Source organism: Varanus komodoensis, unplaced genomic scaffold (genome assembly GCF_004798865.1).
Source record: "Varanus komodoensis strain SLA01 unplaced genomic scaffold, ASM479886v1 scaffold1, whole genome shotgun sequence".
In the NCBI taxonomy this organism is placed as follows: domain Eukaryota; kingdom Metazoa; phylum Chordata; class Lepidosauria; order Squamata; family Varanidae; genus Varanus; species Varanus komodoensis.
The window spans coordinates 45,441,253-45,453,177 of record NW_025335268.1 but is presented as its reverse complement, the minus strand read 5'-3'; the positions used below and the strand labels follow the sequence as shown (position 1 = coordinate 45,453,177).

At 43.3% G+C, this 11,925-nt stretch overlaps 1 protein-coding gene across 1 annotated transcript in view; it reads left to right on the top strand.

The window, feature by feature from the left end:
- Positions 1–278: 278 nt before the first annotated feature.
- Positions 279–11,925, top strand: part of PDE7B (phosphodiesterase 7B) — a 212,145-nt gene continuing 200,498 nt past the window's right edge. Inside the window, exon 1 of the mRNA XM_044423991.1 lies at positions 279–1,147. Coding sequence (XP_044279926.1) covers positions 1,130–1,147 — 18 coding nt within the window. The 5' untranslated portion in view covers positions 279–1,129. The remainder of the gene's footprint in view (positions 1,148–11,925) is intronic.

Sequence of the window (11,925 nt, the reverse complement as noted above, 5' to 3'; positions counted from 1 at the left end):
GCATATCTGACAGCCTAAGACACACACAAAAAGGAGGCAAGGATGTTGGTTACGCAGCAGCAACAGCAGTAGCAGCTGCTTATTTTCAGGCAGCAACCATCTCTTTCTCCCCAAATGTTCAGCCTGCTGTGTGGAGGCTTGGTGTTTACAGTTCAGGGCTATGGAGGAGGAGGAAATATTTTGCCTATTGTTCAGTGACGTCAATGGCTTAGCTCCCAGTCACTTGAGGGACTCTGGTGCTTAGCAAATGTCAGAACAGTGCTGCTACAGCATGTGCCTCCAAAGCGTCTGATCATTACAGCCCCTCTTTCTAAGGCCTCAGTCTGGATAGAACTGGCGTGTGTGAGGGAAAAGGTATGGAAAAGGCAAATTGTAAGTTTGCTACCTGCAGAACAGCTCTTCTTTTCTGGCATAAAATATGTTGGGGGAAGTGTTTCTTGGCAGCTTTATTTCTAGCACCGGGGTATCACTCTTTCCAGTATCATTTTTCGTACTGTTTGAGAAAGGAAAATTGAGTGAATTGACAATGAGAAGTAGTTACTTAGAATGTGGGAATGATATTATTTGTTTCCCAGTTGGGGTCCACCGTTCCTGGATGTGATTGTGACCTTCCTTCATCTCCCTTCCCCAGCCTGCGAACCCATGACCCAGCCCCTGTCCTGGCACCAAAAATTAGAGGTGGAAATAGCTTTGTATGTAAAAATATAAGAAATAGTACTGTTAGTGCTGATGCTGGGTAGTAATCCACGAAGTTTCTTGCCCAGTTTCAACCATTTTTGTATTGACTTATTACAATAAGCATTTGCCAAAAAAAAAAAAAACTTTAAAAAAATTGTCTGCAGAGGCAACACATGTATATCCACCCCATTTACGCGCACCAATAAGGAACTGGCTTTTGTAGATGGAAGTGCTCCGTTTGTTTTCTATAGGTCAGTGTCAATTTTATAGTTGTGCTTAAGGCTGCGATACTCATCATGCTTGCTTGAAATTGTGCTCTCCTGAAATCAGAGAGATTTTGCTTTCAAGTCAATATGGTTCAGATGGGTATGAAGGCATTTGGCTAAGAATATGAATGTGATTTCTGAGAGGAACTTTCATCAAGGTCAGAGGAACTCAAGAAAAGCTTTCCATGTTGCCTACGTCACAGGTAAGCTGTAGCACTTTCAGATTTGTTGTATTTACGTGATTAAATGCTCTCCAAAAGAAAAAGGGAAAATGAAAGACATTAGGAGACAGAGGGAGCTGCCTCAGGTGGATGATGTGGAACAGAAGAAATTTCCATTATGCAATGTTGTTGTTGTTGTTGTTGTTTTGCAATGGAGTGGTAGTGGAGAATTTTCTCTCTCAGGTGCTAATTCCTAAAATATAATAATAATAATAGAATTGATTGGTAAAATATATGCTAGAAATGTTTATCTTATCTTGTTCATGTAAGCTGAGGCAGCTATGCCTTTTGTAGAATGGAAATTAACTTGTACGTAAGGAAGTAATGCCAGTTTCACAAAAAATTAATGCTGGAGCCAAAGTAGGGAATGATCTTGCCTGTGCAAGTGATCTTCCCATTTTTGACAATTTTTTTTTGCCTTGCTTTGTGTGGAGAAGGAAGCCAACCATGGGTGCCGAGTAAATGAGTGCAAGTACATAGTGGAGTCTGTTACGCAGAGAAAGAAATTGGGTAAGAGACACTGCCACTGAAAAGTGGACCACAGAAAACTGCTATGCATAACATTATTTTATTTATTGAAACATTTATTACCTGCCTTTTGGCCCAAACATGCTTCCTAGGGCAGTGTACCAAAAGAACATGAAAGTTAAAAGAGATTCAGAACAATAAAATCAATAACCAAGTTATCCTTAAAACCTCAGTAAACAGAATCAGTATGTGGGGGTGGGTGGGTGCACAAACATTAAGAGCCAAACGGAACATAAGTGTATTCACCACCTACCTAAAGCTGAGCAAAGTCACACCATCCTGGAGAAAAGAATTCCACAGTCAGGGTGCTGCTGCAAAGAAGGCCCTGTTCTGCATAACCTCTTTTGGTGGTGGGACACACAAGGCCTCCAAAGAAAATAATAAACTATGACTGCTACATATGGAGGAGGTATCTTTCAGAGATTCTGACCCTAGACTGCATTTGACTCATATCAGCCTATTAAGTGATGAGCCTGTCAGCCGAAGGAGTCCAAATTCTTCTCATTTGTATTGTTGATTCGTCCCAGTTTGAGCCTTGCAAGAGCAGGCATAATACAGCAAGGGGTTATTTTATAACTTATGTAACATTCAATGCCGAATTGACTTCAGCTTCTGTTTTCTTCTGATGTGCTTGGTCTCCAAGATCATTTTAGAATGCTGAAAGACTAGAGTCCTATTCAGGCATTCAAAAAAGTGTCCAAATCTTTATACTCATATGAGGAGAAGGGCCACCCTTCTTGCTCATGGCGTTTGTCACCCTCAGCTTGAACTGAAGAGGCTCCATATCTGTGGAGGTTTCCCACATGCGCTGGGGCATGATACATACTGGGCCTGTGGAGAACCTCCAAGGAAACAGGGAGCTCCCCTCTTCAGACAGTAGCTCTCCACAAGTACAAAGTGACAAATGCAATGAAGAAGGGCAGGGCTGGAGTGCTGCTTCTCCCTGCATATGTCTTTAGCCTCTTTTTGAACACCTGAATAGGGCGGATATGGTTCGTGCAGTCATTATTGTTATGAAGAGGTGGCATGTAACCTTTCCCAAAATTCCTGCATATTTGCATACTGCATTATAGCTAGGAAAAATGGGATTTATATATGTATTGGATTTATAGCCCACCTTTTTTCTTTTGAGGAACTCAAAGTGGCTTACTCTCCTGTTGCTCTCAGTCTTCTCCCCACAACAACAACCCTGTGAGGTAGGCTGGGCTGAGAGTCTGTGATTGACCCAAAGTCACCCAATTAATTCCATGGCTGACCGGGTACTAGAACCCCAGTCGCCTGAGTGCCAGTCCCACACTCTTAACCACTACACCACACTGGCTCTCAATGACTTGCTTTCCTCTCAAGGAGTGGCTGGCTTAGTGCAGCCTTTACATTTCAGAGTTTGGAACATCTATTTTAAACAAGCTGGGTGCAGAATGTTAGCAGCAGCTAGTCTTGAAAAGCTACCGGCAGCATCGCAGGATCCATGCTGTTTCGGCAGCAAGGTTCTTCCTAGGTCACTGGAGCTGCCCATGTGGTTAGCCTGTTGTTTCACTGTGGTTTGCCGAGTGATGGGTCTTATCGTAGGACCCTGCAGTGCCTCTGTGGTAGAAGCAGGGCATGACCGTTATCAGAGTAGCATTCCCTATGGACATGCTCAGTAGCTTCTCCCTTTGTCACCTGTATGTGTGTGTATTCATCCTATTGTTGTGACATGACACAGAACGAGGCAGTGAAATAGGGAGGCTATAGACAGAGTAGAACAGAAGGGGGAAATCAGTCTTTCTTTCTGAGCTTTCCGCCCAGCCCAAAAGAAAGGAAGGGGAATGATAACATACTATGCTCAGCTGCTTAACCAGTGGGGAACATCTCAGGCCACGTATGCTTGCCTGCAGATACCCAGTGCTGAGGCGGTGTTTGCTAGCAATCCGTGGGCAGGATTTGGTGCGCTCAAGAAGCAATATTTTGTAGCCTGGGGCTGTTCTTCCCACAGCCAGGATTTGTATACATTTGTACAAGGCTATCAGTTACATTAACACTTTTGCTCTTTAAATTAGGAATGATGTATGTGCAGTAAACTGACTGGGTCCATGCTGTACAGTAGGAGAAATGGTAAATGAGGAAAGAAATGATCCAATCTTAGTGTTTCTTTGCAGACGGAGACCAAAAACAAACCACAACAAAAAGGTTGATCTTGGGTGTGCTGCTATCGCATTCTCTGAAACATTGTATGAAATATTGTGTTTGCTCTGGAGCAGATGTTGAGTCCATGCAAGGAGTGATCTTCCATTCCAGTTTCCTTTGGCAACCATGTTGTCAACACTGAGCCATAGGCGGTTAAGCATGAAGGTGCAAACCTTGACAGGGCAGATTGATGGGGCAGGTCTATCTAGATCAGAGTACATCCAGGGTCTCATCCAAGAACTGGATTTTGAAAAGGATGCATCAAGAGAGGAGGGAAGCATGAGACAGGGTGGGAGTAAGGGGGAAGCTGCCCTCAAACAAGGACCATGGACTCCTGAAACAGGTTATCCAGCCAAAGGACCCACATGGCCTAGAATCATCCAATGCACATCAGGTAAACATAGGGTGGCCATTCAAGAAATAACAACAAAGAGGGGGAAAAGGGGGATGCAGATTTGCATAAAATTTGTATATGTCAATTTGCATAACATTTGCATGTACAGATTTATGGGTTTGGACGTAGACTTAGAAATAATTATACTATAAATAGATATGCAGTGCTTGTCACTATAGTGTAGAAAGCTGTGGCCCAGTAACTCATGTGCTTGTCCATTCGGCCAGCTGACTTGCTAATGATTCTTTCAGTCCATTATCTTTAAACTGGAATTGGAGTGGGCAGCCCTTTAAATAAAGAATGCCTTCAAACAGGGGACAGTCCTCTAGTAGCCCTTCAAATAAAGGACTGCCATTTGTAAAAGAGGAAACTTGGCCACTTTAGTAAATGTGAAGCCTGGTTCAGATAGTTGGTAGGTACATGTGGCTAATGGCAAGCTGACAACCCTAAAGAGATCATACAGTGGCATTGACTGTAGGACCATCTGCTCAAGAAAGGGCACAATCATTGTGGGTGTCAGGAAGAAGGACTGGTTGATACTGCTGGTACCCTCATGCTATCCTTGTGGGCAGCCACCCCTGTACATTCCCACAGCCAACTGTATGGTATCTGGTGAATGTCGGAACCAGACCTTAGTGCTACCAGAATTCCTAAAGGATGCACCGAGTTGTAAAAATTAGTCACTTGGAGGCATGTGACTCAAGGATCTTTTCCTGATATTTCTATATCTCCAACAGGCTGCCATGCATTTCCTCAGGCTTGCACCATCCAGAGGACCATACGACCTCTTCATTTCCTCTTCTTGACTACTCAGTGCTCTGATTAAGCTATATGTCAAATATTAGGCAGATCCTGAATGTAAGTGTTAAGGAAGGAAGCTTGTCATCACTCATAGGGAAACAATGAATTGTACCCAGTTGCCTGATAAGAGTCCTCTCTTCACATAATATAAATAACCAGACACTTGGCTCAAGTAGGCTTTACAGAGATAGGGATGTGTTTGAAATCTGTCAGTGTAAAGGTGATTGACTGGGGGAGTCACAACATTTTGGGCCTGAAGGAATGGGAGTATGTAGATCATTAAAACCGATAAAAAAGGAGGAGAGAGAAAATGAAAAGTTGCTTGTCTTCCCTGTAATGCCTCTTTTGAGGATGTGTTTTGTTTTTCTTCACTTGCTTGCATTACTGTTCTATTTTGAACAATTTTTATTGTGCTGGTTCTCCTTGTACTACATCTGGTTAGGAAACATTCAGTCATCTCATTATTAGAAACTTTCCAATCATCAAAGGCTCCTTATACATTTTTGCCACCAGAGAACTTAGAACTTCAGTTGGATCATAACAAAATTTCCCTGAGCAAACATAACAGTCATGAAATGAGAGGTGAAGTCCGATTCTCTGACTGGGGTGTAGGTGGGCAAATGGAACAGCCACGCATACAGGGAAAGCCAGTGAGATTATACTCAGCTCATTTGGGTCTAGATGTGTTGGACTGCAACTACCATCATCTCTACCACACAGGGGCTATGCTAGGTGCTGAAGCTGGGACGTGTAGTCGAATTTATTTGGAGGACACTTGGTTGGGGTGGGCTGGAAATAGGTCTTCAAATGTTTTGCACTTCAGTTCCCAGCATGCCTGATCATTGGCTAGGCTGCCAGAGGATTCTGAGAGCTGAACTCCAAAACACCTGACCATTTACCTTCTGACCACTCCTGCCCTAGTGAATGCCCCTAGACTAAGGGAAATTCCCTAGAATTGGCATTCACCTGTCACTGAGAAAAGGCAGTTCTGTTACTGCTGTGTTAGGCTGTTACTTGTGACCCCAGCAGTAGCACAGCAGATCACCAGCAAACAGGAGTAAACAAAAAGCGGTATCTCTAGTGCACATACGCAGAGTCTCATGAATCAATAGCATAACGCCATCACCTTTGAGAAGGATCACTGCTGACTCTGTGTGTGTATGTTCATAGGTGGACTCACAAATGTAGAACAAAGAATTATTTGAGTAGTAGGGTGGTAACTGTGTTGACTCCTCTTCCTCAAATTAGGATATATAGACAGATTCAAGCTTGTGAGGAAATGCTAATTGTTCCCCATCCATTTTAAGAACCGGGATTGTAAAAGGTACTGGCACTGCACCATCCCAGGTAATAGTTGGAGAAAACAGAATACAAGACCTGCATCAGATGCTACCCTAAAGGTCAAACGACACAGTAGGCTGAGTGCATAGTGAACAGTTGGGTCTTTGGTTTTCCTTAAATTCATTATAGGCATGTGGAGGAGGAATGATGGGTACTGGGACAGCAGCACATTGGGAGGGGAGGTCTTGCTTTTCCCTAACTAGTGTGATTGGGATGAAAATTTGCTTCCATCCTCACACAGGTGTGAGACGTAGCAGAGATGTTGCAGTAGTGTCCACTGGATATTTTTCCAAGCCTCAGAGTAACATGGTGGGAGGAGATTTTTGTCCCAGTTGTGGCTTGGAAAGGAAGGGACACATCTTCTCTCCAGCACACAGTGGCCTCAGCAACAAATAGCAGGGGAGAAGATGCTGGAGCTGTAGTTCATTAAAGAAATTCTGGCAATGTAGCTGAAGCATACATATGCAGATTTGTGCAGTTTGGCTCTAAGGGAGAGACCTGCACCTGAAACAGGTAATGTGGGATCCAGTACAATTTCTACTCTAGATAAATAGAATTCAGGTAAGTATCTGAAAGACAAAGTTTGCCTGAACACTATTACTTTGGAAAGGTCAAAGTATGATGCATTACAGCTCTGTCTCCTGTATATATGTGAACAGATTGGTTAGAATTGTATTGGCCTGTTCTTAAAGTGCTTTGAGGCAATGCATTCTCTCTAGCCAAGCCCAGGTGTCAAGAACTTTGATTTGGCATGCTATCTAGCACCTGCTGGATCAGTGAAAAGATCTCACCTATCCTCTCTTCTCTTCCAAATGTGACACATAGACATCAATTCTGATAGGCACAGGATGGAAAAACAAGAGCTCTACTTCAAAACACTGGGACTGTGCGAATATTAATATATACCTGGCATATTCATATCGGAGTATCATATCCACTGAATTTGCATGATGGGTCCCCAGCACTCTTGGGCCTGTAAACACATTTGGAATTGTGAGTGAGCATTGTGAGTACTCTCACAAAATGGCTTCTGTAGGGATGGCATGCCCACTCCTAAAAGGGCTGTTATGGTGGACAGGATCAGTCACAAAACACTCCTTTCCCACAAGGCAAATTGGTGAGACAAAGGAAAGTAACTTGCTCAGCAACCTAAGACATGCAGAAGTGAAGTACACAAAGCCGCTCTTTCAAACCCAAGTGCAGATGGCCCTGGAGGGCAGAACATCACTTTCTAGCTCCACTGCTATTGAAAAAACTGCAGTAAAAGAATTCTTAAGAAATGAAACAAAAATGGGAAGCCTGGCAAGGAGCCTGGAGGACACTAAGAAAGCTGTCTGGGAACATACTGGTGCCTGTGAGCACCTTGATGGACAGTCGATTTATTTCCTGTGTCAGGGCATGGGCAGAGTTGGCAAAGAGCAGCACAAGCATGACCCTTTTGTCCTGGAGTGTGTATTTGAAACATGCACTGTTCTTTCCGTGTGATTCGGCTGCAGCATTGAAGTCCAAGAAGCAAAGGGGCAGGAGTACATGGGTCAGCTTCAGGGTTAGGAAGAGCAACTTACTCCTAGTAGGGTCATGTGACAAGTGTGTTGGTTGGGTGGGTGATCTTTGCAAATTAGTATTGCTGTACAAAGAGAAGGGAATATATGAAAAATGATCACAGCCTACTGAGTCAGCTTTTAGACTATGAAGTGTGTGCCTGTGGCTTAGCATTACCAAACAGTTTTCATCTTTGAAAAAGATTTTTTTTTTACTCTGATTTCAAAAGAGGGCAAACTCGGGGGTTTCTGAATGGAATTCAAACAATGATATGGAAGCCAGTGTTTTGATGAAAAATCTTGCCAATCCATTTCCTGAAAATATTGCACATTCTATTCAAGGTCCCTGAGAGTGAGAAGGAAGATGTGTAAATACCTGTATTGGCTAGACTGGCTAGATGCACAGAACAAGGGCCTTTGATGACACGGGGTGTTCACATAGGGTAGCTAAAGTCATCCTAACTGAACCTGTTTTCTTCATGTTGGAATTTATTGATTGATTGATGTATTTACTTCTATACCACCCATTAGCCAAAGCTCTCTAGGCAGTTTACTATCTTTCCTAAAGAGGACCATGACACACTAAAAATAGCATACAATTTTCCATAATACAATTTTAAAAACACAATTAACAGTGTACTGTAGAATAGACCTTAGGTAGCTTTAGACATCCTTAAGTGCTTCTGCACAGATGGCTATCCTATCCTGGCACCAAAAGTTGCACCAAGTGGCCCTCAGAGGGGAGATCATTCCACATTCGAAGGGCCACCTTGAAAGAAGGACCTCCCCCTTCATGCCACTCTATGAGTTTCCTTTGGAAATGGGCACTCGGATGTTGATTGTCATGTCCAGGTGGAAGAGGTGTTCCGTCAAGTATTACAGTCCCAAGCAGTGCTTCTTGTGAATCACCACTGTGAAATATATATTGTACCTCGTGTGATGAGGTGCATCAGCATAAACGGAAATCAATGCATAATCCTACCCTGTCTCCTTCTATTGTTTCTCTTATTTATTTATTTTTAGACTTCTTACCCAATGAATCATCCCAAAGGCTCTCTAAGCAGATTGCAATCCATAAAACATATAATAACAACAAAAACAGTGATTAAAAATACAATATACAAAAAACAATAAAACCAGTGCACAGCTGAGGGCACATAAATTTACAACTATTCATATTAACAACAGCTTAAAATTATCCAAATAAAATCAATTATTAAAATTCCTAAAGAATAAAACTATTTTCACTCAGCACCAAAAAGATTGTAGCAAAGGCACCAGGTGGACTGCTTTGAGGAGGCTGTTACACAAGTGGGGCACCTCTACTGAGAAGGCCCCTCTTCTGTTAGCCACCCTCCTTACCTCCTTGGAAGATGGCTCTTTCAGAAGGGCCTCCAAAACAGATCTTACAGGTCGCGTGGGTATGTGTAGAAGCAGGCGGTCCTTCAGGTACCCTGGTCCCAAGCCATTTAGGGCTTTATATGTTAAAATAAGCACCTCAAATTGTGCCCGGAGCTCAACTGGTAACCAACAAAGAGGGTAAAATATCGGTGTCACAAAAGCATACCGTCCTGCTTGTAAAAGCAGCCACATTGCCCTGTTCTGTACCAGTTGAAGTTTCCAGACTGTCTTCAAGGGCAGCCCCAGCGTGTGTTACAATAGTCCAGTTGAGAGGTTGCCAATGCATGGGTGACTATGCCTAGGCTCTGCCTGCCCAGGTAGGGCCGCAGTTGATAAATCAATTGCAGCTGAAAGAAGGTGCTCCTGACCATCAAGTCTACCTGAGACTCAAGTAATAGTCTCATGTCCAGGAGCATCCCCAAACTACAAACCCTGTCCTGCAAGGAGAGTACAACCCTGTACAGTGAAATGCCTACCCTCTGGACAGGTGGACCAAACACCAACAGCACCTCTGCCTTATCTGGACTGAGTTTCAATTTCTTGGCACACATCCAGTGATTCAGAATGGAAACTGCCTCACCTGGGTTAGATGAAAATGAACTGCAGAGGTCGGTGTCATCAGCGTCCTGATGACACTTCAGCCACCACCTCTGAATATGCAGTGGTTTCATGCATATTTTGAACAGCAGCGGGGACAGTATAGAGCCCTGAGAAACCACATAGCGTAATTGCTATGAGGCAGAACAACTGTCATCCAGCACCACCATCTGGACACAGTCAGCCAGGTAGGAGGGGAAGCACTGCTGTGCTGTGCCCCCAACAGCCAGCCTGTCCAGAAGGACACCCTGGTCAATGGTGTTGAAAGCCGCTGAAAGGTCCAGGAGAACCAGTAGGGTCTCCCTCTCCCAGCAAAGGCCATCCCAGGGGGCAACCGAGGCAGTCTTCGCTCCAAAACCTGACCTGCAACCTGATTGAAATGGCTCAAGTTAATCCATTTCATTCTTAGCACAATGCCTTTATTTAGAAAAGTACATAGCATGCAGATTGTCCTGGGTCTCTTTTTATTCAATTTCTTTCCATCTTTTCAAAATGCAAGCTTAATCCTTTTGGAAAAATTCTTACATTTTCTCACTGTTTCACAAAAACATAGATTGGATAGGAGCTCATAGTCACCCTTCCCTCACACATGCGCGCACACACAATAGCGAGGGCAAGAAAAGGGGTCGAGGTAAAAATTAAATATTCCAGGGTTCTTAAGAACCAGGGCACTGACAAAAGACTAGAGGCCCAAAACAGATGCTATTTTAAATCTAAATCTGTCAGAAGTGTCTTTTTAATGTACGAAGTGTGAGGGGGTGGATATTAAAACTCCCATCCTCCTCACTAAGGCCATGTGCCTACCCTAGAATAAACAGGAGAAGAAAAAAGTAGCTGCTAGAACTGTATTTAGCAGGAATGTCTCTTTTGGCACAGAGTAAGCCTACAGCAGGTTGGAAGCTGTCCTCCTTTCCTCCCTTTGTTCTTTCCCACTGCCTGGTTGTAAAGCCACAAATTTAAGTTTGATCCCAGCTTTGGTTTCTCCAGCAGGACAAAGAAAGAACCCTGCCTAAAAGTTAGGAGAGGCACTGCCAGTCAGTGTCAACAAAATGGGGCTACAAGCAACAATGCCAGCTTTCTGTGTTACTGAGACAACTTTATAGTTCAGGTGGAATAACTTCCTAGTGTTCTACCAAGCATGAAATACCACACCTTATAAAATTGATATAATTTGTTCTATCAAAATTGGTACAAATCTTTTTAATGAGGAAAAATCAGATGATAAAAAGCTGAAATGCAACATGTTTTAAAGAATTTGCCTGAAGGTGTGAGGATCTTTTGTTTCCAACTATATTTTGCTTGTTAATAATGAACCTTAAATTGACCTTTGACATTACTTCAGAAATGCAAATGTTCTGCCGAGGTGAGATTGTCCTTCATTTGGCAAGAAATCATTTTTAACACATAGGGATTTAAGTGGAAAGAGGGTCAGGTGGAATAGTGCAAGATGCTTCTACATCAAAAAATGAGAAAAGAGCTGGATACAAGTGTCCTGAGCTTTATTTGTTTTAAAATATTTTTAAGGTCAAGGTCTCACAAGGCAGATTCCATCCTATAAATATGGAATCATGGTAACAGCAAAACAACTCTTAAGCAATAAATGGTATAAAACAACTACTCATAACCATCAAATGGAGCAGGAAGACTTCCAGCAGGATGCACATCCTCATTTAAATCTGGGATATGTTCCGCCACTGGATTGCCCTGCCTCTGGATCTGCCATCCAACCATCAAACCATGCTAGCTCCAGGTTCGTGCAGGCTTTGGACAAGACACCCTTGGTGGTGTCCTTCTCCCAGTGAATCTACCTTCTCACCATCACTAACACCAGTTTCTTTTGCTCCTCCTCCTCTTTCTTATCACTGACACCACAGGATTGCTTACAGGCAGCGGAACAAGGGCCAAGGAGAGAGGCAGGTGGGCAATCTGATTGCAATGAAGAAGGGGAGCAATTCACCTCCAGGGGCCTCTTGCCAGTGGGTTCCTGCTTG